At 40.3% G+C, this 22,694-nt stretch overlaps 1 protein-coding gene across 1 annotated transcript; it reads left to right on the top strand.

Moving 5' to 3' along the window:
- The first annotated feature begins 2,363 nt into the window (after positions 1-2,363).
- LOC310960654 (integrin beta-3-like) lies at positions 2,364-21,970 on the top strand. Its single transcript, XM_083932409.1, has 15 exons — positions 2,364-2,454; positions 3,126-3,211; positions 3,832-4,036; positions 4,840-5,092; positions 6,858-7,020; positions 7,238-7,399; positions 7,538-7,633; positions 8,599-8,688; positions 9,341-9,475; positions 10,308-10,752; positions 14,977-15,199; positions 15,290-15,390; positions 16,260-16,376; positions 19,843-20,009; positions 20,883-21,970. The coding sequence occupies exons 1-15, from the start codon at positions 2,382-2,384 to the stop codon at positions 20,949-20,951; spliced, it is 2,385 nt and encodes a 794-aa protein (XP_083788535.1). The 5' UTR covers positions 2,364-2,381; the 3' UTR covers positions 20,952-21,970.
- Positions 21,971-22,694: the final 724 nt, after the last annotated feature.

Raw genomic sequence — 22,694 nt, 5'->3', positions numbered from 1 at the left:
CTCGCAGAATGTTGTGCAACTGCTTGTGGAAGTTTCACAGAATTGGGAAGGAAAGGCAAACGTGAAGCAAGAGAATCGAGCAAGAGAACTTGAGCAACAGAAGGCTCAAGAGAAAGGAGAAAAGTCCAAAGTGATACAAAGGAAGGATGGAGAGGGAGAAGAAAGGGACATTTTGGTTCTCTGTTATTGATTTTACCTCGAAATGTAAAGCTGAAACTGCGCTTATCACATTTACACATCATACTTCATCAGGGCCCTTCAAACTGATGAGCTGAAGTCATTGGGAACTGCTTTGGACCGGTCCTCATTGTCTCTGCTAGCGATTGTGTTTCTTCTGCATCATTGTCTACATCTGGTACGCCTCAGACGGCGCTCTACTTGCCAGTCTCATGTCACTGCCATGCCAATAACGTTCAGTTCCATGAAACAATCCCAGCAAGATGTTAATAAAACGTGATTATTGAGCAAAAATGTCCCCAAGCACTCTTGAGCTAAAACATCTTCCATGTCACGGGCACTGGGTTCTTTGAAAACATCTCAAGACTCTCTAAACACCATGCAGAAAGTCTGGCTCAAAGAAACTAACTGTAGGTTTTGACCTTGAGTGACTGTGTAACCACACGGGAACAAACTTCCTGTGTGAATGAAACCTTGAGAGTTGTACAGAAACATATTCACATAAATCAAACCGTCATGTCTAAAATGGACAAGTGTTCAATCACTACTTGCTGACAATCTGTTACATGTGTGGTCTGCAGCAGCCTTGTGCATCGTTGCAGGCTTCAGTGCTCATAATCATGCAAGCGTAGTCCAACTTACCTACATTTCCAACTTTCATGTGATCTACTGTGATGCATCATTCACATGCTTTGCTTTCAAAGGCTGAAGAAGGCACATATTGTAAGTAAGTGACATCTGGTGGATATAAGTGGTACTACAGCCATGTAACGTCTCCCATTTAGCAATCAGTACTTTTAAATCTATAGAAAAATAAAGGAAAAATAAAGGACATATATAGATTTATATTTATTGCCCAGTCATTGTGAATTAGAGAACACACTTATTTTAAGCAAAAGTTGGCTTGTACTGTGTGGACCATGTATGGAGCGTGGACTGGTGGCTGGAGAGGTGCTGTTGAGCAAGGCACCGGACCCCCAACTGCTCGGGGCGCAGGTCACTGGCAGCCCCCTCGCTCTAACATCTCTCATTAATTGCATGTATAGGTCCTGTGTGTGCATGTGTGTATTTCGGGCCTGTGTGTGTATCATGTATAATAATAAGAGTGAAAAAATTCAATTTCCCTGTGCGGGATAAATAAAGTAATTCTTCTTCTTCTTCTTCTTCTTCTTCTTCTTCTTCTTCTTCTTCTTTTTCACGTCACTCACTGTAACTAGACAGTCTAGCAGCAAAATGTCAGAAATGAAATGTGATAGAGCACGAAAAAGAAATGCACAACGACTGAAATAACAACGGGACCAAGATCTGCTAAAGAAAATTCATAAATTGACAGGATTTTTCAAGTTTGCAGACTCTTCTTCTGTTCTAGCGGTTTGTTTTTTTCTGATAAAGCATTATTAATGATACTGGGCCCAAGCAAACAGTAGCCTAGGGGCCCATGACCACCTTAATCCGCCACTGTTTATGAGAATATTTCTTCCTTTGATCTTTTTACCTATTAATAGGCCATGTTTCATTCTTCTTAAAAAACATGGATTCATTATTCAGTCATTTCTTGCATTTATAAAGGAGAAAATGTGCAGACCGACTGTACCTGGGAGTGACACTCGTCCTTACATCTCATGTGCACTTGGGGGCAGTGTTTACCAATGCAAACCTCATACATACTTTATTACGAGTAATACTTACTTTATATTGAGCATATTGCTTATTTGCATAAAACAATAAAGCCTACACTTCTCAATGCAGTGGTCAGCCAATAAAACCTATTTTCTTCTTTCATTGTGTGGATAAATTACACTTGGATTCAGTTTTGCCAAAATCGAATCTATTTTTAGTTAAAATATAAATATGCATATTTTTACGATATGTCCCATGCGATATTCAGTCAATTTCAAACGGACACCAGAATGCACAATAACTTGGCAGCTTGTGCAGCCTATCACGGTTGATGCTCAGACTTGCCCTCCTCCAAAATAAAAGCTTTTTGGATGCTGCACTTTTCCCCGCCCCGTACATTTAACAGTATGATAATGAGATCTGTGGATGCGGGGTGGGGGAGAGGGTGGCGTTAAGACATTTGACTCTATTTGGAGTTGTGTCCATTGCAGATGAAGAAAGTTTTTTTCTTGTTCTTTTCTCCTTGTACTTCCAGCAGCGCTCGTTGTCAGCAGGCTCTGTCCCCACAGAGAGCGCGCACCAGGATGGGTGCTCTGCAGGCGCGAGGGATATTATGGACGTTTGTTTTGATCTTTACTGGAATAACAGGAGTTTGCGGTGAGTTGTCATTTTGTGTTCTGCTGCTGATGCGTTCACGTTTTTCCACGCTAACTAAGACTAGGGCAGAAACGTTGTCAGCAGGCCCTGGGACAAGTGTGGGACACTGTAATAATATATTCACATTGTATTCTGTCATATGCATGTCCCTGTAACATGCTCACTTTAAGGTGTCAGTGCTGTTTTTTTCTTACATTTGAGGAATCATTTATAAAGTGATGTGTGTTTGCAGAATAACAGTATAATCAAAAAAACAATGGGTTTCATTGGGTCAAAATGTTATCAAACGCAGGTTCATACATGATAGTTTTCACCAACAAATGCATGTTTAACTTGTTTTCTGTGGTCTTAATATTTTTGCTGAGAAGTAAACCAAAACTCTGATTTTTTACATTTGGCTTTATTTTCATATGAACATGTAACAATAAAAAGTCATAATGATGATTATGATGAATCAAGAAAAGCAATTAAATGAGCTGTAAACATATAGCAAACACAATAAACACATTATTAGGACCAACATACAATTAAAGTCAAGTTCCTTATAAAATTATTATTGATTTGTTTTAAATAGACAAGGTAATAAAAGAATTGACAACTAGTCTACAACCGATAACTCCCGTATAAGGTACGATAAGGTCGATACTAAATAACTCAGCTTTTGGTTACAGGTTCAAACGTCTGCACCTCCAGAGGAGCCAGCACATGCAAGCAATGTCTGGCTGTGCACCCCAGCTGTGCGTGGTGCTTCCAGGAGGTGGGTTCCTTTTCCACTTCACTTCATTCAGGCACTGAAGCGTTCTGTCGGGTTGGTGCAGGGTGGTACAGAGCTCCTCGCCCGCCGTGTAATCTGGTTGTGAATAGTTTTTTCTCTTTATACTGAGAACATCTAAAAGGTTTAGGTGAAAATAAACTTCTTTTTAGAGTCAAATCTACACTATACACTTTGTATGTCAAATCAGTTTCAGACACTGGCTTAACTTGTGTGACTGCATGGGGATATAGTCATATTTTATACCTCAGACTAATGAATTATTAAATATTTTATAACTAGGAGTCAACTATCACATGTTGTTTAATGGGATGGATGATTTAAGGTGGAAGTCCGGAGTTTGTTGGAGAGATGTTCGTCACTCTGTTTTTAATAGAAACATAATGTTGGACCATTTCTAGACTTCCCTGTTCCAGTTTACCCTTCAAATGAATCCAATATGCCCTTCTCTCTTAAAACAGCTTCATTACAGATGGTAATTCTTAAAATAAACAATGATTTGATTACACTTTTAACACTTTAAAGTACTTCCAAACCAGTGAGGAGGTTGCTGGACACTGCTTTTCTGTATAAAGCGTTTTTTTTAAAAAAGCCTCTTCTGTCAGGACTTTGGCCAGGGGGTTGCCAGTTCTTCCCGTTGTGATCTGAAGAGTAACCTGGTGGCAGCAGGCTGCGCTCAGTCAGCTCTGGAGTCTCCGACCAGCAAACTACAGGTGATCGAGGACCGGCCCCTCAGCAACAAGGCAGCGGGGGCCACACAAGACGTCACCCAGATCAAGCCCCAGAAACTACACATCACCCTCAGGCCAGGTCGGGTTTACCATCTGAGTTTGTGGTTTTTATGTGTTTGCACCGGCGACAGCTGGGGCAGAGAGCATCTAGATTTTAAGTTTATGTTTATGTACGGCCCATTCTTGTGAAGGCAATATCCCAGGGACCCCTGGAGGGAGTGTCTTTAAACACCCTTTTGGACTCAAAGATGAACGGAAAGATTTTGAAAATTCAGGGTGACTTCACAGAACACATTTTTGGCAATAATCCAGATATTCCTCTTCTAATAATGACATCATTTCACAAAAATGTCAACTGAGTGAAAAGATGAAGCGATGGCATTTTATATCCAAATGGTAAAAGGTCAACTTTAATGTGACATCATAACGTTTCTGTTTATTATTCAACACCATAATTCAGGAATAGAAGGGGAGACATTTGGTCGGATACGGAATTGAAGATGTGTGGGAAGCATCCATGTTTTGCCAAAATATGCACTTAATACAGTACCTTCTATTTACCTTTTATTGAACATTTTCAACTACAAGTCTTCACAACATATATTATCTAAGTCTGGACAGACATGGACTGGTTGGCAGTGGCATCCAACCTTAAGGCGGTAATTCTAAATTTTCTCACATACTGAAGTAGAGAAATTGTGTTTTAATTTAGTTTTAAAGATAGAAGATACCAACATCAAGCAAATTATTCTTTTTTTCTTCCAAATTTCTTTATTGAATTTTTGCAGATAGGCAAAGAAAAAGAACAACAGTTGTGTACTGCGTCAGAGCAAGCAAATTCTTTTTTTTTTGAAAATGGTGTTTCTGTATCACACTTCCCAGATGATGCCAAGCGCTTCACAGTGAAGGTGCGTCAGGTAGAGGACTACCCCGTGGATCTCTACTACCTCATGGATCTCTCCTACTCCATGAACGATGACCTCTTCCGCCTGAGGCAGCTGGGCAAAGGCCTGGCCGAGGCCATGAACCGCACCACCAGCAACCTCCGCATGGGCTTTGGGGCTTTTGTGGACAAGCCGCTCTCGCCTTACATGTACATCTCCCCCAAAGAGGCTGTGAATAACCCCTGCCACAGGTAAAAAGACATGTTTTAAAAGGGCTTCATTCAGCATTGGATTGATGTCAGGCTGTCCTCTTAAACTGGACTGTGTTATTCAACCATCTTGCACAAAACAGCGAACCTCCTTAACCCCTGTCCTTGTCTGTAAATAAGTAAACTGAATCCAGACCTCTTTGTAAATGGTAAGTTTTTATAGTGGCTGCATTCGAGCAAGGTTCTACTCACGCGATGGTGTTGATTTCAACGTTTGTTTATGTCTGCATGTGGGAAGTAGCTTCATTATGCAGATGATGTCATTTGTGTGAGGACACCTTTAAACACAGCATTGCAAGCAGACTCAGAGTCACAGCACTTGTTAAAGGCTTACAGCGGCTCCCCACTGCTTGGTCATCTGCACTGAATCAGCTGCAGGTAATCTGCCCGGAGAGTAAAAGCGTCCCAATGCAGACTGCCCTAACTCCACCCCGAGGCTCCTCTGAGGTTGATTTGGGGGTTTAAGGTCTCTTGGGGTCATTTACTTTCCCGCTTTCCACAGTCTTCTGAGCTCCAGACTCGAGGAATGTTTGGATAAAAGATAAGAGGAGAATTTCAGTCCAGTAGTGTACAGTACAGAGCGAAAGAGGGGTCCACTGGAAGTGCAGGAGAGACCTTTTTTTAACCAAAGCTTTAATTGATGAACAGGAGAAATGACTGTAAAGTCTGTAGGGATGGCAACATTTGTCTGCTGGTCAGTCCACTGCTATAAGCATCTCAGTACGGACAGGATGACGCCCAATGACTTTGGCGAGCCTCTGGCTTATCCTCCAGCACCCTGAGATGGACATTTGAGGTTTTGAGTAAAATGTAAATGTTGACTATGCATGTGTGTCAGCTGAAATTTGCATTAAAGGTCCCATATTATGCTCACTTTTAGGTTCATACTTGTATTTTGGGTTTCTACTAGAACATGTTTACATGCTTTAATTAAAAAAAAAAAAAAAAAGAACACATTGTTTTTCTCATAGTGTCTGTCTGAATATACCTGTATTCAACCTCTGTCTGAAACACTCAGTTTTAGAGCCTGTCTCCTTAAGCCCCCCTCCCAAAAAAGTCCAGTCTGCTCTGATTGGTCAGCATTTACGGGTCTTACCAAATCTGCGTATTTGGCATCTCTGCACAATCATTGCAGCTGGGGAATGATTGTAACTGCACTGAAGCAACACTTTCTACCTATTTATAGTATAGCTGTGACATCACAACTGTACAGAAGTCCTGGCGGCTCTTTTAGAGACACAGTTTCTGAATATGGGCTGTGTGCATTTCTCTGTGGATTGAGCGTTTTGATACTTTCACAGTATTTTTACAGCACCTCAACCTGCTAAATAATCAAAAAGACATCCAAATCTCACTTTTTATAATATGGGATCTTTAAGTGCTAATAAGCCAATGTTAGCATGCTAACACGCTAGATTAAAATGGTGAATGTGAACATTATTCCTCATTGTAGGAAGAATGACTTGGTATGAAATGCTGCCATTTCCAGATTTAATATGACACAAAAGAATTTAAAAACTGGAAAACAATACATACAACTAAAGTTACGTAAGTAACTTTGCAAGACATCTTGTCTATGTTTAAAGCATATCAATCCAATAAACATTCATGTTTTTTTATTTAACAGCTGGTTTAATTCCCTCCTAATAAAGTATATTATCAATAATTAGACCACTTTTGATCGTTGTGGAGGTCACACATTTTTTTCAGTGATGAAATAACAACCCTGATCTCTGTTCACTGACAGCATTAACACCACCTGCCTGCCCCAGTTCGGCTACAAACATGTTCTGTCCCTGACGGAGCAGGTGAGTCGCTTCACAGAGGAAGTGAAGAAGCAGATGGTGTCCAGGAACCGAGATGCCCCAGAGGGAGGCTTTGATGCCATCATCCAGGCTGCTGTGTGCAAGGTGGAGAGGCTTACTCACTGTCTCACACACAGTTGTCTCTTTTGTCACACTCGCACACACGTTTCAGGATTTCCAACTGGAGGGTAAAATGAAAACAGAAGTTAATAAGAAAAAGCTTTTCTGCTTTAGACGAGTGTCCAACAAAAAATTAAATCCCTCGTTCAAAAGATGAATTAACTTCCTTCCTTTCTCTGTCACGTGGTTTCATGGGTATTAGGAGCAGATCGGTTGGCGCCCCGATGCGTCCCACCTTCTGATCTTCACCTCGGACGCTAAGACTCACGTGGCTCTGGATGGTCGCCTGGCTGGAATAGTGCATCCCAACGATGGGCAGTGCCACCTTAACTCTGAAAACATGTACAGCATGTCTACCACCATGGTTAGTGTGCACTGTAAGTGTGTGTTGGTGCAGTAGAAACCGAGACGATAAAATCCTTTGTTTAAATAAGTGGGAAAAGGAACATTTCTGTGTTTATGTGTGCATGTGCTAACCACACTGACCGGTTTGGCCCCACAGGATTACCCGTCTCTAGCTCTGATCACAGAGAAGATGTCGGAGAACAACATCAATCTCATCTTTGCTGTCACCAACCCTGTGGTTCGTCTGTACCAGGTCAGGAGCTCTGCAGGTCACACCGAGCACATCGAGCATTTCACACTCTTCGTGTTCTGTTCAAAAGTGTAATCGAAGCAAATGTTTTTAAACTGAAATGGAGAGGATGAAATCCCCCACTCTGTAATCATTTCAAACACACTGGTGCTGCAGTCCTCCAAACCTCACTGGTTTTAAACTGAGGTTCTTGGATCCTGCATTGGAAAAATGGAAACTTAAAACAAATCACTATTATACAGTGTTCAGACACGGCAAGATACAAACTCAGTTTTTCTGGATACTTGAAACACTTGCAGCTCAATGTTAAAGGTTTTTTGTTTTACAGGAATTAGAGGAAGTATATCGGACTGCCATTGTTTATAAAAGATAAGAATTTAAGAACATGGGGTGTGACACACTTTTTTTAGGGAGTCTTTGTGGGCCGTATGACAGTTAAAGTATCTCTCATACCATGAAAACAATGCAACCAGTGTGTGACATAAGCTTCCTTTTTGTACTTGCCCCTGAAATGATCTGTCCTTTTAAAATAGGTAACAAAAAAAAACATTTTCCCATAAAAAGGCTCAATTTATAAGCTCTATTAATGCTATAAATGTCTGGACAGTGTAATCTGTATGCATCTGGAACTAATTATGTAATATATAAATAATAATTCCAGCTAATAAGAATGAAAAAAAAAAGATCCTACTATTACTTGCTGTTATTTTTACTGTATTTTATCATCAGAAATGTCTTCGATTAATCATTTATTTGGACATTTACTGTTTATATGACATGAACAGGTACATGAACACAATTTTGGATTTAAATCGACATTGTAATATATTTTTACAGTGTTTTGTACGTATTGGGGGATATATTTTGTATATATTTGTAACTGCTGATACATTGTTGATTATTAATAGTTTCCCTGACTGTGTAGGGTGACAACAGTGTTCCTGTCTGTCTGTCTCTCTGTCTTGTAGAACTACAGTGAGCTGATTCCTGGCACCACAGTAGGAACACTGAACAACGACTCGGGCAATGTGATTCAGCTCATACTGGAGGCATACACTGTGAGTGTCCAGGCACACGCACACGCACACACACACACACACGCATACGCACACACACACACACACACACACACACACACACACACACACACACACACACACACACACACACACACACACACACACACACACACACACACACACACACACACACACACACACACACACACACACACACACACACCTTAGACTAGACAGTGTTCAGGGGATAACATGTGTTTGCTGACACACCCACGGTGTCTGAGTCATACACACGGTCAAGCCAACGTCTTGGTAGAAATTCCATAGTGGCAGAGGTGAGAAATTGACCAAAGGTTGGAGAGTCCTGGCTGTGTTTCAGTGTTTATGTGATATTTGGGTTTATTATGCAGAGAACAAGTGAATTCACTGAAAAAAATATATTGTAGCTTTAACCGTGGGTTTAACTTTCTTTAACAAGCTTCTGTCCTGCACACTGAATAGGAGAAGGAAATTATTTGAATTGGCTTGGAAAAAAAATAAATCTTTGCCATCACAGCCAGCAGTGTGACATATCAGATATGGTTTTACTGATCTGAGCATGAGACTTGGCTTGGCACAACAACACAAGTGTATATATTCATCCTTCCATGTCTGTGTCTTTCCTGCTGTTTTCCTTCATCTGTGTTGCCAGAAAATCCGTTCCAAGGTGGAGCTGGAGCTTCAAGGCGTCCCAGAGGAGCTGTCCTTGTCCTTCAACGCCACCTGTACGAATGGAGAACTCATCCCTGGCCTCAAATCCTGCTCTGGGCTCAAGATAGGAGACACGGTCTGTCCATGTCTCTCCTTTTTTTGGCTTGTGACCCAATAAAATGAAGTAATGTCTATGTTTATGTTCAACCCCTTAACACTGGTAATGGCATCACTATGGAAGTAAGTTGTAAGCAGTACAACCAAAGAGTGGTTTTACCTTCATGGCTGGTTTCATATAGAGGATTTTCAGTGGCCTGAAGAAATACAAATATGTAGTAATTTCCAAGAAGAAGGCCAAATTGAAAAAAAGTTAGTTCCATATACAATATTTTGGACTCTTTCCATTTCCCTTCTGGCTGCTATCTACACTGCGATGTGACGAAGAGACCATATGATGGGAAAAAGTGGATCAGCATTGTCTCTGAGTTTGTCTTTCCTAAATGATGTTTTCTTGTCTTCATCAAAACTTCTTTGGCTCTTTTCCATGCTCTCTCCTCACTCCAGGTGACATTTTTTGGCCTCCACACATTTCTTTCTCTCTGCCTCAACTGCTCTTATTTTTGCCATATATGGCTGCCTCTCCAGATGTAGTAACTGCCTACTTTTGGACATTTACCAGATTTGGATACTGCGCTGAATACAACAATTACTTTGACTAAATACATATGGGGGCATTCCCTGTGTCAGGACTTTGTGCTGTTTCCACTGACAACGCTCACAATTTGAGCGGCTATTAAATGAACATTAATTGAACTGTTTTATGTTAAGTAATCTACACCAGGGGGAAACAGAAGCATGACCATAAAGTGTGGAAAAACTTTTCAAAAAGACAGAACTTGAGACATGTTAGATACTTCTTTCTACCAAAATTTAACATGTTACAATTTCAACTCCCTCCTCTCATCCAGGTCTCTTTTAGCGTGGAGGCCAGAGCTCGTGGTTGCCCAAAACAGAAGAAGAAAACCTTCATCATTAAGCCTGTGGGCTTCAAGGACTCCCTCTCCATCACCGTCAACTTTGAGTGTGACTGCAAGTGTCAGTCCAAGGCCCAGCCCAACAGCCCCCAATGTAACCACGGCAATGGCACCTATGAGTGTGGCATCTGCCTGTGCCACCCAGGTCGCTTAGGGCCGCACTGTGAGTGTGCAGAGGGCGACTATAACCCCACAGAGCAGGACCGCTGCAGCGGACCCTCAAGCTCGGGAGGACATCAGCCAGCCATCTGCAGCGGCCGTGGAGACTGTGTGTGCGGACAGTGCGTGTGCCACAGCAGTGACTTCGGAAAAGTCTGGGGAAAGCTGTGTGAGTGTGATGACTTCAACTGCCTGCGCTACAAGGGGGAACTGTGCTCAGGTAAGATCCATGAGCTTCTTTTGTAATCAGTTTGTCTGAGCATCTTAAGCTGAATAAATAGGGCTGAAACAATCAGATGATTAGTTAATTGACATAAATTTAATCGACAACTAGATTATTTTAATTACTGATTAAGCTGCCAATTCTTTTCTCTATTAATTTATAATTTTGTCTATACAATGTTGAAACAATATTGTTAAAAGACCATCATGATAAAGAATTTTGGCTTTTTTTCTTATGTTTTTTTTTACAAAATGACAATTCAAAGATTTATTAAGCAAAATGGCTTCTCAAATGTGAGTATTTGCTGCTTTTCTCTGTTTAATATCATTGGGCATTGAATATATTTGCTGTTTCTTTGTTGGTTGGACAAAACAAGTGACACAATTGACTTTTCAAAGGAATAGTGCAACATTTTGGGAAACGTGCTTGCCAAGAGTTTGTTAAAAAAAGATTAATAAGACTCTCATCTGACTGTTAAATATGTAGCTGAGTCAGTAGCTGGTTAGCTTAGCATTAAACAAGACACGAAGGTGTGCTGTGTCTGTTTGTCACGTTTGATTAATTTAAGACATTTTTCTTTCTCTTTTTTATTACACATTTTTTTAGGGGAGGTTATGTGCAAGACTAAGCTAAGCTAACCTGCTGCTTGTTGTATATTAACCAGACGGACACGAGGGTATTCATCTTCTCATTTAAATCTTTGCAAGAAATAAGCATACTTCACAAAATGTCTATGTTTATTTATTTTTATTAGTTTTTTTCCCTTTATTTGCAAATTTTATCAAATATAGTACAAACATAGCACAGTATGGCATCCTACTTGACAAAAATAGGAATGTATGTAAAGACAGTCAGTTCTCCTTCCAATAAACATTAAAATTTCAATTATACATAAGAAAGCGTTCTTAGAAACTCAATAAGATATTTCACAAAATGTTAAACCATTCCTGAACATTATAGTCAATCGCACACCACGCAAGTTTGGTACAATTGAAAGGTGAAGAAGGTTAAAATGGCCCAGTGACTGTGAACATCGTGTGTGTCTTTGGTAGAGGTTCAGAGAATGTGTGTACCTTTTCCGTCGAGGTTGGCAGTCACATTTCACAGCACTGACTTGCCACTCACCTCATCTGGGAAGAATTACGTAAAATAACAACTCCCTCTTCTGCCCAGGACATGGGCTCCACTCACAATAAACATAGGCCTAGTGCGATGTGTGCACCGTGTGTGAGTGCGAGCTCAGGTTATATGTTTGTGTCAGCCAGACTGAGCTTTTGTTCCACAGAGTTCAACAGGATTCATGTACAAAGAAAGCTTTTTCAAGTACGACTGCAGCCCTCTCTGGTCAGAGGGGACTCTCACTTTCCTGGAAGTTTCTCTAATGCGGTTGCATTTTTAAACAGTGGAAATGAGTTTGTGTGTGTTAATTGTTAAGAGATTTAACTCAAAGCCTCAAGATCCTCCCACTTGTGTCTTAAAAGAGACAGTATGTCACCATCAACATGACGTTACCCTGAGGATGTTTAATTGTAGGCTAATTGAGATCTTATGAGTGGCTTTTCAGTCTGGGATTAGCTGTGTCAACATTACACCATGCATAATCATGCTGTCAGTCGTTTTCTAATGATAGTTTTTTGATTGCTTTTGCTTTTCAGCTAGAGGTTGGATGTTTATTGCATAAATTCTACCAATAATGTTGGTATATGGGAATATAAGAATTTTGGTGTATCACTCAGGGACGGTCCAACATTTTGGAAAAACTCTCATTTTCTTTTCTTACTGAGATCCACTCCTCTGTTTGTCAGTCAAAGATGAAGCAACTGGTGCGGCCGGTACCTGAGTGGTTCGAAGAGTCGCCCCATGTAAAGAGGCTGAAGGTCCTTGAGGCAGCGGCCGCAAGTTTGACTCCAACCTGCGGCCCCTTGCTGCATGTCTCCCCCCCTCTCTCTCACCCCATTTCCTGTCTGTCCCATATAATAAAAGGCTGCAAAACTGCCAAAAAATTATAATGAAAATTAAAAGATGAATCTACTGAGAGCAGCCGGTTGCTTATCTTAGCATAAAGACTGGAAATGGGGAAACAGCGTAGGCTTTTGAATGGACAAACAAGTAGTGAGCTTTAGAGGTTCTGGTATGCAGATGTTGTTACCTGCAGAGCCATGCTAGCTGGTTCTTCTTGTTTACAGTCTTGATGCTAAGTTAAGCTAACCGACTGTAGCATGCCATTAGCTTAACTTAGCAGAAAGACCTGAAGGATCACACAGCTAACCTGGCTGTCTTCAAAGTACAAAAGTATGTAAGTAAGTATATTAACAGGTAGCATCTCCTTTACATACTCTTTTGGAGAGAGCCAAGCTAGTTTCCCCTTGCTCCCAGTCTTTGTTAGCTAAGCCAATCACCTCCTCACTTCATCTCCGTATTCTACTTAACGGACAAGTGTCAGCCAACAGTTTTCTCATCTAACTCTCAAAAAAAGTGCTCTTATCTAAATGTCGAACTAGTAGGCATGCTGTTAAGATGGCATTAAAATGTCAGAGGAAGACAGATGGAGAAAAAGAATATCATGGCATCAAAATGTACAGGCTTCTATCTACTGAGCAATTTCTCTTAGTAACATATTAGTAGAAACACATGAACTGGTATTGAGATTGCTACATGCCCAGGGGATATTTATGTTGAGCGTTGTTAATCGCATTTGTTTTTGCAAAGACTGCTTCGAGCTTCATCACATCATCAGATCTTAACCCCCCCTCTCCTGCACTCACATAGAAATGTTTTTGCTCTATTCCCCAAAGCCCATAGATTAACATGAAAATACCTTTCTACTTACTCATTGGCCGGTGCGGTGTAATAAGGCTAAAAATAAACCCATGTTTGGTCAGAAAACGACCAAGACAGAGAGAACTGCAAATGTTCTGTGTGTAAAACATGGTCTGCTGTTGTCTTGAATACCTTTTTCAGTGTTAGGTCCATGGTCCACGGTCTTCCCCCCGCAGAATGGTCTAATTAAAAGCCAGCGGTTCTGTGGTCAAGTGATAATGACAGTTTGTGCATGCATCATTATTCTTGTCATGTCATACGGTTCCAAGCAGCTTCCCGTCTCATTGTTTATCTGAGCTTTGTTTTGCAACGATAGGCCACAGTTTTTTCTGCATTGTCACTATCTTGCATGCACACATCACACACATATATGGAAAAACAACAAACCAATGTGTAGAAATACACTCTCTCTCTCTCTCTCTCTCTCTCTCTCTCTCTCTCTCTCTCTCTCTGTCTCTCTCACAGACACACACACACACACACACACACACACACACACACACACACACACACACACACACACACACACACACAATGAATCATGCAGCCATAAATAAAAGCCTTACAGACACCACAGACACACAATAAAATGTGTTTTAGGTCTCTAACAATTGCAGAAACATGACTTACCACTTCTGCTTTCCAGTGTTTGGGATCAAAATTTAAGAGATTCAGACTAATAGAGCAACAAAATGTCTTCTTATATAATGACAAAATATACATTGGACATTTGGAATGGATATAAACACATATTGGCTAGTGAGTGAATGGAAACCTGGTGGCGTGGTACAAAGGTAGTATATTCCAGAGGAACCATGTTATTTCCCAAATGAAGTCAAAACAAGTCATCTCAATAGGAAAATAAAGAGACATATGACACAGGCTTGTGGTAAATTTACTCATAAGCCCTCAACAAGCCATGGCCAATCATTACAAACTCAAACTGACCGACCAAACATTGTTCAAACCCACAGAACTTTATTTTAAATTCTAGTGGAGTTCCCAAAATTTCCAAAGATGTCGCATATGTCAGACTATAAGTTAAAATAAATCTGGGGAAAATATGCATCAAATGTTGCATAATATTTCCATTTCAATGAATGACAAAAACCGTATAAACAAAATATGTTTATTAGAGTATCAAACATTAGTTGTTTAAAACAAATTATGCACAACCACTGAAATCATACCGCCACCATTTCCATCATTCTGTCCCAACTCCAACCACTCCCTTATTTCCACACAGAAGTTCCTTTGGTCACATTGTCCTCCTCTCCTTTATTGTTTATACGCTTTCTCTTTGACTACTTTACTCCATATAGCACCCTTCCGTGTGTGGAAACGGAAACTATACAAGTAAACAATGTTATAGTAGCTCCTCTTTCCTTTTTTCTCTCCCAGATCATGGCATCTGTATCTGTGGCTTCTGCCAGTGTGCACCAGACTGGCAGGGTGAGAACTGTAACTGCTCCAGACGTACTGACACCTGTATGTCCAACCTGGGCTTGTTGTGCAGCGGGCGGGGTCAGTGTGTGTGCGGGGCCTGTGAGTGCACCCAGCCCGGTGCCTACGGGGCCACATGTGACAAGTGCCCCACCTGTCCCGACGCCTGCACTATGAAGAAGTGAGTCCGCACACCAGGTTGTCATATTCGGTGTCCAGAAAGTGATTTGAAATGAGCTGATGGCCTTATTTATGTTTTTTATTCTTAAAGGGAGTGTGTGGAGTGCAAGCACTTCAAGAGGGGCAAACTCTTTGAGGAAAACACCTGCTCTCAAATCTGCAAGGATGAGATTAGGCTTGTGGATACAATAGGTGAGACACCCAAACAAATGATTTACCAATAATACAATAAATTCATGAGAAGTTTTAGGTTGTCAGGTTGTGGAAAAGAACTTTGGATGTCCATTTCAGTAAGCCATCATATCTGCCACTACAAACAATAAGTTATTACGTTGGATTAAAGACCGGATGCTCTGTAAACCTCTCCTAGAAGGTAAGAGGTGGGTGGTCTATCAGAGGGACCTTGCTGTAATCAAGTGTAGCTTTCAGAACAGAGGCAACTGTGGCAACTCGTGGCAATAACAAGATAATGCTAAATGCTAAAGCATAGTCCAAAAGAAGCACAAGAAGAGAGTCAAATCATCAGCGAACTGATGTTATGTCAGTTACATAGTAATCTTCAGGATACCTAATGTTTGCTAGCTACCATAAGCTACTGGTCATACTAGACTAGGTAGCTCTGTGGCTGCTAAAGTGTACAGATTTGAACAACAATGTGTTTATTGCGAATAAGTTTAACTTTTTATTTCTAAGAATGCATGATTTCGTATTTCAAAAAGAAATTTCACAACCTGCACATCAAATGTTGTTCGTTTTTTTGGCTTATAACTGATCCATGAAGCAGTGGTAAAGGATTTGTTACTGGTTTTACTTCTAAACCCTTCATAATGCGCCTCATTAGAAAGTCAATGGTCACATCACCCCAAAATGACTTTAAAAAGATAATGTGGAAAAAAAAAAAAAAAGTTTCTCCATGGACTTCAAGACAAGCTTTTATAAAAATATAAACCTCATTAAAAATCTGTGTTACACTGCTTTTTCAAGATTTTGAGGTATCTGTCATACACAAAAACATGCATGTATTAACTAACTGATTAACCATTTTCCCATTTTTTATGCAGTGCACCACGAAACTGCTGTCAACTGCACATACAAAGATGAGGATGATTGTGTGGAGCGTTTCCAGTACTATGAGGATGCCAGTGGCAAGTCCATCTTGTATGTCATCGAAAAGCCTGGTAAGAGAGAAATATCTTAAGTGCATACACAACCTAACAGATATTTTAGATTTCAATATTGGATCAAATAAGTTATTTCCGTGACCAACCCACACAAAATTAGCACCAAAAAAAAGCACATATAAATCCACTGTACATCACATGAAAAACACCAAATGGCAGACTGACAAAGTTAGCAGCTATTGGGGAACACATGGGACCATTTAACAGCTAAAGAGCCAGTTATTTGCCCTGGTGAACCAATAACCAAGACCTAAAAGAGGCTAATATTGTACCCACATTTGTTTGGTGGCTACAAAGACCACTCTAAATGAATGCTAATGCTGCCTACTGTCCGATGTATAATTAGACAATTGTTTGCTTTAGCCGCCCCATCTATGTTAGTGGATGGGACATTGCCAAACTAAAATGCAACCTCAAATAAAGTTTTCCCAAAGATGGTTTCTGTTGACGTAGGTAGTTTTTATCATGCTGATGTTTTTTCAAATGTTCGTTTTCCTTGTAGGCTTCATTTTAATTAGTTATTTGGTGCTTTTAAAAAGGGGTGAAACGTCATGATTGACAGCCCAAGTGGCCAAAAAATGAATTGAAACTGGTTTAAGAAGAGTGAATATATAAATATGGTTTAGTTTATATGTGGAAAGAGATTAGGAAAGTCAGAATGACATACAGCGAATTAAAGTACTAAACAGATTGCAAGGATAAAATGTACAACCACAAATGCATCGCCATTCAGCCAAACAAGTAAAAAGCCTTGTGAAACCATTGCTTCTTTCTTCACCCAAGTACAAGTTGTCACTTCCCTGGTGCATGCCCTTCATCTGCTTGTTAAGTGGCCAAATAGAAAGAGTTTAGGGTGGTAAAACAGCCTTTAATGACCACCAGTGCCCGCAGAGAAAGTCTGCCCCTGGGTCTGCCTTTAATGAATGTGTGTGTTTAATTTAGGCACAACTGGGTAGCAGAGAAGTACACCAAATTTTCCTTGAACACAGTGCACCCCGCTGGGTCAAAGGGGGTCGTAAACAGCTGCCCAGCTCCTCTTGGAACCTGCTGACGCTACATATCCTCCAGAGGAAAGCATGAGAGGGAGAGAGAGAGGAGACTAAGTAAGCAAAAAGAAAGAGATAAAGAACTTTTTATTTAAAGGAAAATCAAGATTTTTAAGGTTAATGAAAAAAGGGGGGGGGGGGTGGCACAGGCACCCTTCAAAGTTGACAACGCATTTGTTTTATTTAGAAGTTAATGAATAATCTTACAGAAATGATCTTGCACCAACCTGACTTGATTGCATATAAGCCACAACGTATGCTAGTATAGGGATCAAAAGGGTCAGTTGAAGAGCAGGAAATAGAATAAAGTAGGAATGAGGAGAGAGGAAGAGAAGTAAAGCTTTGATGTCGGCTGTAAAAGTTCACCCTGGTTGCCCCACTTTGTTACCCAACGCTGCAATGCACTTAGGTATGTGCTATAGAGATCGCACACAGACACATGGTTAGATATACAGACATACATCTAGACTGGCAAACAAACAAGTACACTCACATAAGGGCCAGGTGGCTCTTATCACTGGTGTTTAAAAGTGTAAAGGTAAGACATTTTTGCCAACAATCAGGAAAGTAAATTGTTGCCAGACTTCAGTTCATTGGAGAGTCTGTCCTCCCTCTCTTGGATTTAAACGCAACCATAGACAATCTGTTCTATCGCACATTAGTCTGGTATTTTTGATCTTGTATATATTTCTTTTTATAATATATGTTTTCGACTGTATAATATTTGTTGTTTGTATATCTGGAGTTTCGTCGCAAAACAATAATTTCCCCCTGGGATTATTAAAGTATTTCTGATTCTGATTCTGATTCTGATAGAAACAGGGCACTTGGTGAGGCCTCTGCCAAGGCCAAATGCACATGTTAACGAAAGAGACAAGTTATCCACTCTGAAATTGAATCTGTTCTTCCTTGACCCATTCTACACCCTTTAAAGTTTCATGAAAATGGGGCCATTAGTTCCTCCACAAACCTGCTGACTAACAGAAAAACAAACACATATGAGCATAGGAGGTAACAATTCTCTATAAGATTATTACTCATTACTTAATGCTACAATCAAAATAAAAGTTACTATGATGAATATTTTTATATTATGAACAGATGAGAAGACTAGTGGTATGCGAAATAGGTCAGTCGTACAGTAGTGGTGAACCCACAGAGAATTATCAGCCCTCTCATCTGTACAGAGCTTCATAACAACTGTCATCTAATTGTTTTAATTTTGCGGCAGATGGGCAAAGTTAGTGACTAGCTGGTGAACGTAGTGGCGCAGCTCTTAACACCTACTGTGCACTACCTGTCAGCACCAAACAGCACACAGATTAAGTAAGCGGCTAGCTGGTGAACATAGTGGAGCATTTAGCTGCTAAAGAGCCAGTTTCCCTTCTGAGTTAGTGTGCCAGAAACAAAGCTAAAAGGGATACATATTTACATACCCACTTCAAACCAACAAGAAGAACGAAAGACAAAACATCTGAAATCATCCAAATCGATCACAGTAAGAGGCTGACTGGGAAAATACGCTTTCAGGGTCGATAAAACACCGTTTATAACCTCGTCCTTCATTCTCCTAGCCTCACAAAACCAGATCAATGTCCCCATCTATGTTTTGGCAGCAAGATGTAAAACATCCATTGACAATCAATGAAGCTGATAAGAGACTTGTTTCCTCTCAGACTACAATTAATACTATAGGTTGTCGATGGAAAATTAAGAGTAATTCAGCAGTGAATGGCTTGTTATATTTCCCTCAAGTTTACCCAGAAACACGTTTGGCACTTAATTTAGAAGACGTTTCCTGGAACAGCTAATGATGGGGGAAATGAAGAAGGAGGGCACAACAAGCAGTGTCTTATTCCAGTCTGATGTAGGACGCCTTCATCTTAAAGACAGAGTGCTGTCAGTCATCTATTGTACAGCCTTCTTGAAACTGTGCAAATTCCTGTTGGGTTTTACCAGACCTCAATGAGGGAAGGGAGATTTGTGGCCTGGCTGTGTGAGGTTCCTATTTTCCACTGCAGCCCATCTTCCTCTCTGCTCTTCGGTATTTAAAAGTCCCATTGCCTTCTGCTCACCCTGTTCCCCTGTTCTCTTGCATCATCACAGATCTAAATAACCTTAAGAAAGCACCTGTCATTCATGCTAAAGGGAACCACACAATATTTAATTCCTTACACCTATCAGCACGATCAGGTGTCATTATAACTATTCGCAGGAATTCAAAAGCACACATCTGATTCTGAAAAGTCAAAGCTCTTAGCAGAGGAGTGAGCTGCAGCAAAAGCGACATAAATCCACGTGGAGACTGGGAGGAAATGGCATGATGAAAGCAGACTGCCTCTGGCCTAGCTCCTGGCTTATCCTCCCCTGTATGTTCACTTTACTCATTCTTTTATCTCTTCCTCCTTCACTTCCAGACTGCCCCAAGGGTCCAGACATTTTAGTGGTGCTTCTGTCGGTGGCAGGAGCCATCTTGTTCCTCGGCTTGGCGGCTCTGCTTATCTGGAAATTGCTGGTCACCATCCACGACAGACGGGAGTTCGCCAAATTTGAGGAAGAGCGCGCCCGTGCCAAATGGGACACGGTCAGTGAACGTAGCACGAGTGCAGCGTGTGCGTGTATATGCTCTGACGCTCTGATGTGCTTGCTCAACACCACGACTGAAATCAATGTACAGTCAACGTTCATTTGGATTTCAATAATAAAAGATCCTTAGATTGGGTTTGAGGCAGTGGTGCCACTTCATCCAACTCCATTGGAGTCATTTCTAAAACATGGCGCACACACATGCAATCACGCATGCACCACGGCCACACACGCAGTCTCTCGACACGTTTTTCACTTGATTTCTGAAGATGTTTTTTATTATTGTTGTGTCCTGCTGTTCCTCCCAGCAGAACAAAAGGCAGCCAAAGGAAGGGCTGGGTTTAAATTAGCTAACACTAATTAGCCTTTACTGGTAACAGGGCTCTTTGTGGCCTCAAAAACACACCCAAAGCCCATACTGCAGGCCTGAAACTGCAAAGAATCACAGTAGTTTTAAGATACTCACTGAGTAACAGAAGTGAAAACAGAAGCCACACATTCAAGTCATTGCAGCTGGGGAATGACTGTAACAGCACTGTCTACTACACTGCCTACTATACTGTATATAGTATAGTTTGACATCACAACCATACAAAAGTCCTGACAGCTCGTTTAAAGGTACAGTTTCAGAAATGCACACAGTACAGGCTGCTTCTCTGATTGTGTCTGAGTGTTTTGATACTTTCACAGTATTTATATAGCACCTCAACCTGCTTTATAATAAAAAAAAGACCTGGAAATCAAATTTTTTACAATATGTGACCTTTAAAGTGCCTTTTTAGGAGAATTTTAAACCACAAGAAAAAAAGCATCAATGTGTGTCTGTGAAACTCACCTTAACCTGTGTGTCTTTATGTGTTTGATTTAACAGGGACACAATCCTCTCTACAAAGGAGCCACATCTACCTTCACAAACATCACATACAGAGGAAAAGACTGATGCTACTGAACAAGGATGAAGAGCAATGGACTTTTTCTGTCCTTCTTTGGGAAGTCATCAAATCATGTGCAGGCCTCTACTGTCACAAGACAATAATGAATAATTATTTGTGTTTGTAAATATGTAGAAATTATTCTGAGGACACATTTTTATCAGGGATTTGCCATAAACACCCCCCTATTATTACACTGATGAATTTGATTTTGTGTTACAAAGAACTCTTGTGGTTTGCAGGTTTACCCGAATCATATTTACATACCCACCCCTTTCTATAGTATCCAGCCATGTACAGTTTATCATTATATTTTATTTGTCCATACATTAAGATAGATACGAAGCCCCTGGGGTCTTGAAGGATTTTTTAACAAGCTCTTTTCAGTTATTGTGGATGGGGCAGTTTTCATTGTTTTATTTTATTTTATTTACATCTGGTGGAAAATAGTACCAAAACCAAAACTAAAGACAACAAGCTCTGTAGCAAATTAAGATAAAACCAAAACTATTCACGACTGGATACCACTGAGGATAAGTGGGGAACTACTGTATATAAATATATTTTTAAAAAGTGATGTGAGTGAACTCATCCTTGAAGTCAGTGGAAGGTCAAAAGGGCAGATAATGTTCTGCAAAACTAACTCATTTTCCTGATCCCGATGTTGGGATTTCCTGTTCGTCGTACTCAGCGGGAGGATAAACTATCTTGACTCTGGAGATATTATGTGGTTTGGAGTAAACTGTTAATTTACTGAAAACTGGTGCGGTTTCCTGTGTGGACTCTGAGATAAGTGTGTTCTCCCATATGTATAGTTTTTCCTCACTTAAAATACAAATATGTCATATTTGAGTCATTCTTTCTACAACCACAAAAGGTGTCCAGTTCTGAGATGTCAACGGCAAGTCTGAAACATAAAAAAATAAACGAGGAGCTTTTTTCCATAATGAATACTTAAAGATATTAGATCTCAAGACATTTGATTATAAATGAAATACACTTATGGGGGTATATTTACTTCTGTAATGGGAGTAAATGTGACACTATTTTAAATCACTGATGTTTTTGAAGGTACAATAATGTCAACTGTGTTTTTTCTTTAGAATTTCCTGAAACTTTATTTCAACAGTACACAAAGACAGATGTGTGACCATTAAATCATTGTGCTGCTTTCTCTTGACTCACAGTCTAAAGGGCTTTTTGTCGTTTTGCAATGCTCTGCTTCCATCTCCTGGATGTGAACTGCAAGTACAGCTCCTTGTACTGTATATCCAATCCAATATACAAGATGAACTATCCCAGATTAACCTGGTACTGGCAGTATACTTGTCGATTTTTATCCAAGGAAAGACTGCACAATGTTCCAGAAACCAGCAAATATTCCCGTCCTGAAATACCGGCTTCCTGGATGAAAACATAGGCTACAGTCACTTTATTTTGGAACATGCACCATGTATGCACATTGTAAGATAGATAGAGTAGATTACTTTAGTCATTCAAATGGGAAATTACAAAACTAAAGTAAAATAACTAAGTAAACAACAGGATCACAGGAGCTCTGCTGGTGTCCCTAAAACCACCTGTGCTCCTGCAAAGGGTAACAGATCAGAAAGAAAACAGTGCAGGCTCTCAGGTGGGTTTGAAAAAGTTAAAAACCCTTTATTTTAGTGCGTAAACTCCCAACTCCCAAGTTGGTGTTTTAAAGTTTACCCACTAAAATAAAGGCTTTTTAACTTTTTAAACCCACCTGA

Source organism: Echiichthys vipera, assembly GCF_963691815.1.
Source record: "Echiichthys vipera genome assembly, chromosome: 18".
Classification (NCBI taxonomy): Eukaryota; Metazoa; Chordata; class Actinopteri; order Perciformes; family Trachinidae; genus Echiichthys; species Echiichthys vipera.
The sequence above is the reverse complement of the archived record's forward strand: the minus strand, read 5'-3'. Positions and strand labels throughout refer to the sequence as shown.

Excerpts from the sequence above, each read along its gene's own strand:
- LOC310960654 (XM_083932409.1), top strand. The coding sequence starts at position 2,382 with ATGGGTGCTCTGCAGGCGCGAGGGATATTATGGACGTTTGTTTTGATC. Across the intron at positions 7,400-7,537 it reads ACAGCATGTCTACCACCATG|GATTACCCGTCTCTAGCTCT; the intron begins GTTAGTGTGCAC and ends TTGGCCCCACAG. Across the intron at positions 9,476-10,307 it reads GGCTCAAGATAGGAGACACG|GTCTCTTTTAGCGTGGAGGC; the intron begins GTCTGTCCATGT and ends CCTCTCATCCAG.